The sequence below is a fragment of the Pavona decussata genome, unplaced genomic scaffold (assembly GCF_977016875.1).
Source record: "Pavona decussata unplaced genomic scaffold, jaPavDecu1.1 SCAFFOLD_175, whole genome shotgun sequence".
NCBI lineage: Eukaryota > Metazoa > Cnidaria > Anthozoa > Scleractinia > Agariciidae > Pavona > Pavona decussata.
The window spans coordinates 3,288,634-3,301,365 of record NW_028145586.1 but is presented as its reverse complement, the minus strand read 5'-3'; the positions used below and the strand labels follow the sequence as shown (position 1 = coordinate 3,301,365).

The 12,732-nt window shown below is 35.6% G+C and overlaps 1 protein-coding gene across 1 annotated transcript; it reads right to left on the bottom strand.

Moving 5' to 3' along the window:
• Positions 1–6,048: 6,048 nt before the first annotated feature.
• On the bottom strand, positions 6,049–7,160 carry LOC146463699 (putative skeletal organic matrix protein 5). Its single transcript, XM_085084191.1, has 2 exons — positions 7,125–7,160; positions 6,049–6,680 (listed from the first exon to the last, which is right to left on the bottom strand). Exons 1-2 carry the CDS (start codon positions 7,143–7,145, stop codon positions 6,156–6,158), a joined length of 546 nt encoding a protein of 181 aa, XP_084940317.1. The 5' UTR covers positions 7,146–7,160; the 3' UTR covers positions 6,049–6,155.
• Between the last annotated feature and the right edge of the window lie 5,572 nt (positions 7,161–12,732).

Genomic DNA, 12,732 nt, shown 5'->3' with positions numbered 1-12,732 from the left:
TGGGTTAATTATGCCAAAAGAAATTATGCAATTCATGTCAACAAGTGGCAAACGATTAATGTATTCAGGTGATGAAATCCAGGAAAGAGATTCAGTATTGTGTGGCTATTGGTGTTTGTATTATTTATTTGAGAGACAAAAGGGTACAAGTATATTGAAAACAATCCACAATGCACATTTTGACATGAACAATCAAAGTGTCAATCATAATTTTATAATCCAATATTTTAAAAAATTATCTAATTAGTTTGTATAATGGTTGATATAAGATATTGTGAAGAGTGTGATGAATACACAGAATTTTCAGGAAAATTATGTTTATGGTGTACATTGGTAACAGATTCTGAGTCAGACTCTGATGATAATTAATCTAATATAGTGATATAAAATGGTCAAATCATATTGTGTTAAACAAAAGAAAGAAACTGAATGTGTTCAGCCTTCAGGTTACAAGCAAGCCAAAAATGGTCGGCTTATGTTCTTCTGTACATGTGCTGAATGTGGGATAACTAAAACCAAATTTGTTAAAAAACAGGGAAACTAAATAGCCCCTCTGAAGGGGGGGGCATAATGGATACTTTAGCATCAACTGGTGCTGATATGTTAATTCAACATGGATTACCATGGTTGGGAAAGAAAGCGGTTGAAATGGGTCGATATTATGGGTCTGAAGCACTTAGAAACCCTAAATTGCAAAAAAAAGCTATTGATTATGCTATCTCTAAAGCAACTCCTTTTGTTCAAAAGACTGGATCAGAGATGTTTGATAAATTATCAACCAAAGTAAGGCCAAAAAAAAGGTACAAAACTGACCGAAAAGAACTTGATGGTGGTAATTTAGATACAATTTTAGAACAATTTGGCACACCAGGTAAGGTTGCATCGAAGTCGATGGATGTTGTTGGAACATTAATTCCATCAACAAAGGAAGTCTTTGATAGATACAAATCCGGTGACATTGCCAAAAGTGCATTTAGCACAGATACTGGTATATTGTCGAGTCAATTTTGGTCTGGCAAGGCTGGAAAAAATACATTAGAAAAATACAAAAATTATCCATGTGAAAGCATGGTAAAAATTGGGAGCAAATTTCACAACACACCGAAATGCTCAAGTTATGATGCAATTGGTTGGCACCCACCAAATTGGGATGAATATGAAAGAGGCATGAAGGGTCGTCCCAAAAGTGGTGGATCAATTGATATACACAAAATGATAGGTAAATTACCGCGTCCAAAATCTGGATGGGTATTACCTGGTCATAAATACACTGGCCCATACAATGATTTGGAAAATCAAGTCAAATATAACCCCAAAACAGGGCAAATATTGGAAATATACGATAAACCAACAGGCAAAACAGATGCAATAGCCATGCAACATGATGTTGATTATTCAGTCTGCAAAGATGATAAAAAATGTAAATTAAAAGCTGACAAAAAGATGGTAAAGTCATTGGATGCTGTTCCATATTCCGAACGACAATGGGGACATTGGTTGGCAAGAAATGCAATAAATACAAAATCAAAATTGGGACTTGGGGTTCCAAAAAACGTCAAAAGCCGTCGGGTAAAGAGGAAAACTGGCAAGAAGAATTAGCTAATGAGCTGCATAAACCCATAAGACGTAACTTTACTCGGCGGCGTGTTATTGTAAATAATATTGATGAAATATGGGCTGCTGATCTTGTTAAAATGCAACAATTCAGTAAATGGAATAAAGGTAATAGGTATCTTCTCACGACTATAGATGTTTTTAGTAAATACGGCTGGATTGTTCCATTAAAAGATAAAAAAGGTGAGACCATAACGAAAGCATTTCAAAGCATATTCAAAGAGGGTCGAAAACCAAAGTATCTGTGGACTGATAAAGGCTCAGAGTTCTACAACAAACATTTCAAAGACTTGCTCAATAAACATAACATTACACTGTATTCGACTGAAAATGAAGAGAAGTCATCAGTTGTTGAGCGCTGGAATCGAACGATTAAAAATAAAATGTGGAAACGATTCACTGCTCAAGGCAATACAATGTATCTGGATATTTTGCCTAAAATATTGAAGCAGTATAATAACACTAAACACAGTTCAATAAAAATGACACCGACAGAAGCATCTAAGAAAAAGAATGTAGGAACTGTTTACTTCAATCTATTTGGCAATTTGAAGCAATTATCATCTTTGCCAAAATTTAAAGTTGGTGAAAAGGTTAGAATATCAAAGTATAAAAGAAAGTTGTTTGATCGAGGTTATACAGAAAACTGGTCAGAAGAGGTCTTCATTATCGATAAAATACAATACACGAATCCGATCACATATAAACTGAAAGATCTCAATAATGAAGAAATTAAAGGGAGTTTTTATGAACCAGAATTATTGAAAGCCAAACAGGAGGTATTCAGAATCGATAAAGTTATCAGGAGAGATTACAAGAAGAAACAAGCTTTGGTAAAGTGGAAAGGATACAATGATACTTTTAATTCTTGGATCCCAATCAAGGATTTGGTCGATGTGTAAAATCATTTCACGGTTTCACGAGTATTCGATAGCGAGTCGATTCAATAAAAAAATCTATTGTTGTGTGCAAGATAAATGATATTCTTACCTCAAAAAGCGTCTACAAACATCAGAACGATGAAAGTGGAGAAATAAATGTTCAAAAATCCCAAAACAGGAGCCATAAACATGACTTCGCAAAATGGCAACAAAATGGCCGACACGTGTGTTAACAAACTAGTGTCCAGTCCGCTTTGGGTTGTGTGCATGAAAGCGCATGCGTGTTAATCCAAATCAAGCAATATTACGCAATATACAGAAAAATAGCACCACAAGTGTAAAAATTTCAGAACTGAGTGTAATATATAGGTAATCGGGCCATTGTTATATTAGTTCACAAACTCTGGTGAAGCTTTAGGGTGGTGTCAGCTGGCCCCTGACTGAAACCTGTTTAACGGCTTGTGCAGATGGTGAATTACTGAGTAGTGTGGGATGTCTTCCAGTAGACGGTACCTCCAGGGTGAGCCCGCTCAGGCCCTACTGGTTTACAGCGGGGTGCTCAGAGTTCGTCCCAGGACTCAACCTCGGTCCCAGAGGTAAACTGGGAAAGGGACAGCCGCCTTGTCAGCGGCGGGAAAAAGACCTGGCTGGGGCCAGGCAAGTAAACAGCCAACCGAGCACCCCACGTTCAGGGTTTTGTCCATTTTCGTGACAAGTCACACAACGTCACGCGTGACAGTAACGGCATCCAGTCACACAACATCCATAATGATTATTTTTTTATCCAAATTGGTGTTCAAAAATATTGTATTCATCATTCAAATCAGCGATTGATGAGTTGGTTGGATTTAATCGATGATTGTTTGTGAGTTTGGTGTCATTTATGAAAAACCTAAATTTAGCGTCTCCGTTGCAGGAGTTTTGAAAAACCGAGGATTTACGTTTTTAGGTTTTTGAGAAACCGAGGATAAAAATTTAGTTTTTTGAAAAACCGAGGATTTAGGTTTTTGACGTCTCCGTTGCAGGAGTCATTGTTGAAATAGTATTTTATGTAGTTATTGGGGTGAGATAATGTGTGGTTTATGGGGTTTAGAAAAAATATTGGATTTATAAGGATTTGTATGGGATTTTTTATCATTTTTTGAAAAGTGGGCTGATACACCCAAATATCTAACTACTGGAAGTGTTTCACTGGCATGCATAAATTACATTAGAGAAAGAGAAGTTGCAAAGGTTTGACTGAAAAATAAGCAATAAAGAAAAAAAGAGTTCAAGGATTCTACTTACCTCTCGAACTTCTTTTCTTTGTATGATCTTATGTGTCTGTGACAGATGTTCTTAAATTTAGCAAAAATTACCACTAGATATACAAGACATGACTCGGAAGGCTAGTACTGATTGACAAACCTTTATTACAGTATCATTTTACTGGTGATTATGAACTTTAATATTTTCTAATGAAAAAGTTCCAAGTTTATTATTCTGTGCACATTAATAACAACCATAAAACGTTTTTTAACCTTTTAAATGTCACACAGCAGAATTAAAGACAAAAATAATGGGTTGAAGGAACCAAACAACGACTTGAGTTTAAAATATTCATGCCCTCTCAATTTGTGTCTGCCAGCTTCGGCAGTTTGAATAAACAAACATTGTTAGCGCCTTTTGACAAGTTCTGGTGGATGTATTTTGTCACTCAGTGATCGGCACAGGCATATTGAGTTCTTCCAACAAGAGTCGAACCTATTAAAGACCTTCCGATTACTAGTTCGGATGCTCTACCACTGAGCTACAATGGACTCGTAACTCGTGACATCACTCGTTCCCAGGACAAAAGAAACAAAAATTTACACAAAGCAAGCCATGATAAAATTTTCAAAAAAAAATAAGTAACCTTCATCCAGTGGGTAAATTATTATCCAGCTGTTAAGAAACGCTCCAACTAATAATTTTATCCACTGAGTAGCGACTTATCCGTTGGATAAATTTATCCGCTCTTTACACAACTGGTGCCAGCCAAATAGAATCCTTTACTGACCAGAGTCTTGTCTGCAAATGTCGATTAAACTGCAACCCGATAAAATAAACTGCACAAAAAGCTCTTCAGTGGCTCCACATGTAAATTTTTTTTATTATTTATTTCAGTAGTTATTTACATAGGGAACGGAGGGAGTCTTTTCAATTCGTTTTAGAATCCTTGTGTAAAGAATTCGAACTAGTCGTTTTAATACTCCAACTTCTTTTCCGAGTCGCTTCTTAGTATGAAATTAAATTAAACTCGGCAGCATACGGCGTAACTTCGACTGAATTCGTGCAATATTTATCATTATTATTATTATTATTATGACAGTTGTAAAAACGTATGTATGCCATAAGATTATACATAGACTGGGGCGTTAAACGTGGCCCAAACTACGTGTAGGAATAGCGAATCTCTCTAGACTTTGTACAAATTATTATTATTATTATTATTATTATTATTATTATTATTATTATTATTATTATTATTATTATTATTATCATTATTCTTATTATTATTATTATTATGGCTTGATTTATAGGGGTTTCTGAATTTTTCTCATTTTAGCGTATGATTGGTCACATGAATGACTTTTATTCTTTATTTTAATTTATTATTATTATTTTTTTAATATTGTGCTTGAAAATAGCTCTGTTGTGCTTCGTGATACCCCTTTTTGTAATCACAATTGAATTGTAAATAGGTTTTTTACTATTCTTTTTTTTACTTTTAACTTGTGGATATCGATTTTTCTTGGAATATTTTAATAAAGAGATCATTTAATTTTCCATTATATTTTATTGTTATCATCATCATTATTATAATTATAATTATAATTATTATTATTATTATTATTATTATTATTATTATTATCATTATTATTATTATTATTATTATTATTATTATTATTATTATTATTATTATTATTATTATTATATGGCTAAGGCTAGTGGCTGATATAACGCGGGACTGATTGGCTAAGGGCGCGATCATAGCAGGGTATTTTATGGGACCATTTAATGCTTTTTGTCGAAATTGAATCGACTTTACATCTGTTGAATTTAAAGAAATCAGGATTAGTAATCCTCATTGCAGGTTAGTCAGACCTAATTTGTATGTACGTTATTAGATCTACAGGCAGAGTTCAAACTTAAGCTGAACTTATGACCTGGCCGCAACCGTTGAGATAATCGTTTCTGATTTATTCACCATCCAAGTGAATATTGTTACCAACTCACACAATGATCGGTTACCAGTTGGCTTGATAGCTCAGTTGATAGAGCACAGCACTGGTACATATTTGGCACCGCGTTTTCAATGAGTATTTCCCGAGTTGTTGCTTGCCTTGGAGTTGGTTCTCCTTTTCTGAATGAGCACAAACTTACTGTAAACATTTAACATAACTTTTACAATTACAACAGAATTGTCGACCACGGTTACTTTCAGGAACATTTAACCAAAAACAAAACCAGTGTATATTCTTATCTCTGCATTTTATTTTTATGTCATGATTACACTACAACAAACAAGCAAAAGTTCTTATCCTGTTCAGTTTAAATTTAACTACAACAGTCGCTAGATTTATGGTTTATTTTTTCTCTCCTCAGTTTTTTTAGGAGGAACTTCCATCTTTTTCCGTTTTATTTCACTAATATGTATCCCATGGTTTTGATGTGTTTCTTGCCATTATCAACCTGACCGCGTGAAGCCTCATTACCACACGTGTTGGTGTCATCATGTTTTCCTCCGGTACCAAAACCAATTCTAGAGTCGCAGGTACCGCAGTCGTTTTCATTGTTGCCAATAATACCGATTCTTGCTTTCGAATGATAGTTCTTGTCACCCACTGCGTTGAACCCTTCTTTGTTACAGTTGGGCTGCAAAGATGCTTCAGAGCCAATCAATGCCTTCCACTTGTCTCGACCCAGAGAGGTTGGTCGATAGCGGCCATCAGCGATCATAGAGTACAGTGAAGCGCCATTCTTATTGAATACCAGGAACTTGGCATGTTGATTGCCAATCCTCATGCCGAGACAGATCTTGGAGAAGTTTGTGTTCCAATAAGTCGGTAACTTGGTTTCGTGGTTGTCAAACCCCGTCTCACCTCCAGGAAGATTGAACTCGGTTTTGTTGCTCCAGAATTTGGAATCGTAGTGAAACGTTGACTATAAAAGAAAACACGAAGTCACCGCTTAGAAATGTCTCAAAAAGCCTTATTAATTTGCTGAATCACGTTACTTGTTGCGTCAATCGCGCTAAATTGAACGTCAGTTTGAATTTGTTAAGGAGTTCTTTTGACAATGTGTAGTGTGGAGTTTGGGTTTATTAAAGCAGCAGTCACCATACCTGGGGCCTGGGGGTGTGACATGCTGATGAGTTCTTAGAACCGTCGCGGTTTATTCATTAAACCACTGACCAAGAAAACCGTTAGCACTGGGAACGAATGCAGTCTGCCCCATGGGCCCAGGTTTTTGTTCTTACCGTGGAGATGTAGCATGCTCCTTATCCTCTGTAGTGTTGTTGTTTTTGTTACTTTCACTTACAAAAAAAAATATCACTTACGGTCCAAGGATGGATTGCTGAAAACCACAACCTGTTGTTGATTTTACCTTGTTACCATCAACTTTCATGACCAGCGTCCATCCTCTATCTCCGCATCCATCAATTCCGGTCATGTGACAGTACACAGGGACTCTTCCAATGTCAGTTTGCAGCATGTAAGCTTTATTCTCTCGAGATCTGAATGGAGATTGAAATAAAAGTTAGCTACAGATTTACCTCTTAAATATTAAATTATGGTATTATTATTGTTATTATTATTGTTATTATTATTATTATTATTATTATTATTATTATTATTATTATTATTATTATTATTATTATTATTATTATTATTTTATCAGTGATAAAGTAATGATTATGTATTTTAATTCCTTGGATGATGACTGATATCCTTAACTCGATCTCTCCACCTTCTATAAAAATTGCATCTTTAAAAACTATTGAGCCTGACGTAACGTCCTTTATCAATTCCATAGTTAATGCAACATTGCATGTTTATAACTTAATGTTTCAATTAACAATTACTCCACGAGCGCGCGTTGGATATGAGATGATAGATAGCCAACAAGGCGAGTGACGCCGAGTTTTTTACAATCATCTCATATCCAACGCAAAGTCATCCTTGGAAAGGATGACATGCTTGGCCTACCCTGACGCCTGCTAGCTGAGGATTCTCCTTGTCATTTATGTCTCCTTCGTATATTTTGCGTCCCTTTCCGTTGACAAAAATATTAGAGAAACGACGAAGAAAAAGCTCTTCCATGAGTCTGCCTTGGAGCTTTTCTTTTCAAGAAATTATTAGTCTCTATTCTTAAACTAAGAGGATGGCATGGGGGGTAAGGGTGGTGGGTTGTCAAGGGGTAGGGAGTGTCAAGGTCAACGAAATTGATCCATGCGCTATAAAAACTCCTTTGACACAGACAACGGGAGTGACGAGACCAAGCATTTGAATTACGGGGACATCTCTTTCTCTCCTTCTTTGGGGAGTCAAAAAAGCGTTGTTGGCAGAGTGAACAAGTCGCGGCTTACGAAAATAAACACTGTATCATCCTCTTACAAAGTCCTATTAGCAGCCGTCTAAAAGTCATCTAACTTACTTGTTTTTCAGGTAAATATCTCTGCAGGATGCAAAGGAATCGGGACCTGTAAAGAAATCAGATATAGATGAAAAAAGTTCAAGCCTAGCTTTAATATCAAGAGCCGGAAACTGATAGACCGAGCCAACCTAATTTTTGCCACAAATCATTTCAACAAAATCCTTTCTTCAGTAAGGCGTGTTTCTTTGAAATCTATTGTGGGATTTGAAAACGTAAATAAATATATACCTTCGTTACCAAAATGAAACTGAAAAAAAGAACTAAAAATATGTTACTTTGTAAACATTAGTCTGCAACTATAGCGTTGTCGTAGTAAAAAATTTAAAACTGAATTTTAATTTACTTTTCAGGGTCTACCTTTATTACAGAGCGTTAATCTTGTCGAGAAACACGAACTATTTATTTGGAAATTAAACAAAATGGAAGTAGGAAAGAGTTTAGAAAAATATCTTTGTTTGCAAAAGTCAGTATCACGTTATTGTTAAGACGTTTTCCTAAATCATTTCCGTATACGCGTTTTACGAGAAAACAAATTTGTTTTGACTGACTACAAACAAAGTATATCCTTTACGGACTGTTAGTAGTAGTATGCATAATATGGTTCAAATAGATTTGTTATCCGCTTTTGTTAAAGAAAGCCTCCACGTTGGCAACAAATTGACTTTGAATTGTTGAAAATAATGTCTAAATTTAACTGTTCGCTTAAAGAGTAGAAATAACATTCAAGTGTGCTAAAAATTAGATTTATCATCGCCTATATTTTCCTTGCGCCGCCATTTGGATGTTATGAGGTCATACTGTTGCCGCTATTGTCAGTTACCAGAAGTTCTTTTAATTTTGCGTGAAACAATTGAGTGACCGTATTACGCCGTGAAATCTAAAACGGCCGTGCCCGGGAATTTGAAAAACGAAAAAACACGATCATCAAATTCTGTTTTGTCCGACACAGAAATAATATTTCATGTTTTCCAGACAAATTTGAAATTAGGTTGGAAATTATTACACTCTGGTGTGATTTGTGGTAGCTGTCAAATGCATGAATCCGTTCAAGAGCTTACACGGACATGCAGCCTCACTTGGTATTTTTTCGCTCCGTCCATGCAAAAGAGATTAAGTCGCTGAGATATCTATTCAATCGGAAAAATATAAGTAAATATATTTCTCAAACTCATTAATAATTCATGCAGTCAAAAGCCAATAAATGACCTCCATTTCGGTCAGGTGGATGAATCTTGATACCCCAATGAAACACCAGATGAAACACCACCAGGTTTTCATCTGAGATGAAACATGTTTTTCATCTGAAATCAAACATTTGCATTTTAATGAGATTAATTTCTTATTGTTTCATTTGAGAAGACATGTCAAAAACTCGGGCTTCGTGCTTTATCACGGGTTCCAAATACCTCGAAACAGATGAAAGCACTCGGCCTGCGGCCTCGTGCTTTCATCTGTTTCTCAGTATTTGGAACCCGTGATAAAGCACTCGCCCTCGTTTTTGACATATTACTTGAAAAAGGTAAAATGAGTATGGTATACTAAGGATTATAAACTTTTTGCTCCCAGCCAGTGTTCCGCAATACAAGGTCATAGAATTACAACAGGAAGGTTTCTGGAGAGTATACTGTTGTCAGACACTCACTTTCTTTACCATTTGACCCTTCACCTGCTTTTCCTTTCCTTTTCTTTTCCTGCAAATCAGACGAATGAAAAAGTGAAAGGAGACAGGGATTTTACAGGGGCACCAACAATAACATTTAAGTAAAATACTTAAAATGTTGTCTCCTGTGTTCCCATGTGTAAACTGATATAGTTTGATTTGTTCGGATGTTTTAGCTGAAAATGTAAATTGCAGAAAGTTGTAGGGAAGGGAATCTTGTTCTCTGATTTTAACTCATGCTTCCATTTGTGCTAAATCTGTAAAGGACAAAAATCCGAAAGCAGCTTTTATGAAGGAAACAATTTTGAACTGTGTTTAACTAAACAGCTTTTAAACGTGTTTAAGACTTGGTGTGAATCGGGCATTAGATTTTCAGCAGTGCAAGATATTTTTGTATGAAAATTCGAGCCAATTTCGAAACGAGGCGAAGAGACTACCTCCTCGTCGTGATATTAATAAACTGTTGACTGATTGCGAAAACGCTGAATACTGATTACTGGTCAACAAACTACACTGCTAAGAGAGCTCTGCTCGGAGTTGCAGGGTAGCAAACTACACCATTCTTAGCAATTTTAATAATCTACCAAGGAAACCAGGAAGGGGAAAATGAAACGAAAAAAGAAAAGAGAGAAAAACCAAAGGATCTTCCGCACACACATGTCATCTGCCGGGAGATTTACAGGGAGAATTGCGGAAAGAATAATCGTTTGTGACATCCGGTCTTGGTAAAAGGTAATTAATACCTAGATCGTGTCATGTCGCAATTAGGTTTTCTTTTTCTTTCTTATATTTCATGACGAATACAATCATCAATCTTTAAAAAAAAATGATAACGATAGGAAAACCCTTGAAATTTTAGTCTTTTTATGATCAGTCTAGTCATACGACCAAGTGCAAGTTTGCAATTCAATATGCACGTTTCCAGTTTGTTTTGTAAACTGAACCACCTGTCCTGTTAAACTCCTTCGTTGTATTAGACAATCGACTTTAGATTCGAGACCGTTTACACTTTCGCACACTTTATGAGTTACGAGAATTACAAATATTGTTTCAGGAAATATTCCGTATAAAGAATAAAAATTCACCGGTCGGAGATCTAACTGCAACTGTCTTACCGTAATTCTGGGTTCAGAAGCCCTGAGTCGTCTCAAATATTCGGTTTTAATTGTGATTATAAAGACAGAGTTAGAAGTTAATATCTTTTGTTTTTTTGCGAGGTACAAAATCGATGCCCTGAGCGCGAAAAATACGTTCAAAAACCCAACAGTAGCTCGGAATATGGGAACGAAATCTCGTTCCTAAATTTGTTTTGCCCTTTTATTTAAAAGCATCCGAGCTAATGGTGTATGACCTTGCGTAACAATCCTTTACTTCCCTTGAATAAAATCCAGTGGCAAAGAGAAAAAGGCATTCGTTTTTCACTGAATTTTTTTTGTTGATCCCCACCAAATGTAAGGCATAACACTGTCTTTTCGCTTGATCGTACAACTGATAAATGTCGATAGTAACCCATATTTGCATGTGTAATTACCTCTGATATGTCGAGTACATGGTGAATCCATCCAGTGGCTCTGATAAAATTGTTACCCGCCTCACACTGGTTATCATAGCCAAAGTTATTCAGCTCACAGACTTTTTTAGGAGGAAAATAGTTGTAGGAAATGCACTCGTCGAGTTTGTGGCACTCCTCAACGCACTGAAACCAGTCGATGGATTCAATAGTCTTAAACACATGGCCTGTGAGTAAGCTGTTATGAACAGTATAACCATCCGAAGACCAAATGCTGACGATCACGATGGATATTATGGTCAACGAGAAAAATAAGCGAATCATTGTGCAGTGTGGTACAAATGACTCAATGAAAGTGTTAGAAGAAGCAAAACTGAAAACGAACACTTAACATGCGCTTCCAACAGACTTTAATAATGTCTAGCGCTTTGTTAGTTGCTTGAAAATAATTTAATAGCCCGGCTTTTTTTTATTGGTCAGCTATTTAAGTCAGCAAGCATCTAATCTAAACGACTGTCATTAGTTTTTCTACAGCACAAACTACGAACTGTCAAAGATCATCACTCCGCCCTTACAATCAACTGTGTACAAACACTTTGATAACTGTAAATGGAGACTGCAAACGAGTAAATGTTAAAGGTGAACACCCTTATTATTATTATTATTATTATTATTATTATTATTATTATTATTATTATGATCATTATTATTATTATTATTGTTGTTATTATTATTATTATTATTATTATTATTATTATTATTACATTAACTCTCCATGTTTCGAGGAAATTCTGAATGTATTTTTCTGATGCTTTTTATATAGGTAATATTTGAATAAAGTTTTTATTACTTATTATCCATGAAAAGTTGGGAAGAGTTGGCTTTCTTTCTTCGTTTTTTTTAACGTTTTAATAATGAATAATTATTGGTGAATTGTCGGGGGGAATATTCCCCAATATTTGCTGAGCCCCAGGCAAATAATTGTTTTGGTATAATTACTCAGGTGATTATCAGAGAAAAACAAGAACCGTCCGTCAATTTTAATTAGATCCTAAAGTTTTCTTGTGTTAGCATAATTACTCAGGTGATTGTAGAGATTCTATTGACCTCATTGGTCGAGGATTGTGTCATATGCTGCTTGAATCACCTGGCACGAGGTAACTATAGCGCGACTGACTAATTTTCAAAATGGTCGCCTTGCGATTTGTTGATCTTTCTGAGGAAGAAATATATACGATGAAAGAAAATGCAATTCTGAAAGGCACTTAAGATGCAGCTAAGTCCAGATATGAAAGTTCTGGAATTTGTAATAGAAAAACCTTGTAAATTGCGATGGAACTGTTGTTGATGTAGATAGGAATATAAGGCCTAGGGCAAACGTCGAATCT

Coding starts and splice junctions, on each gene's coding strand:
- LOC146463699 (XM_085084191.1), bottom strand. CDS start 7,145: ATGAAAGTTGATGGTAACAAG. Junction 6,681..7,124: donor TGAAAGTTGATGGTAACAAG/GTAAAATCAACA, acceptor TTTCTTTTATAG/TCAACGTTTCACTACGATTC.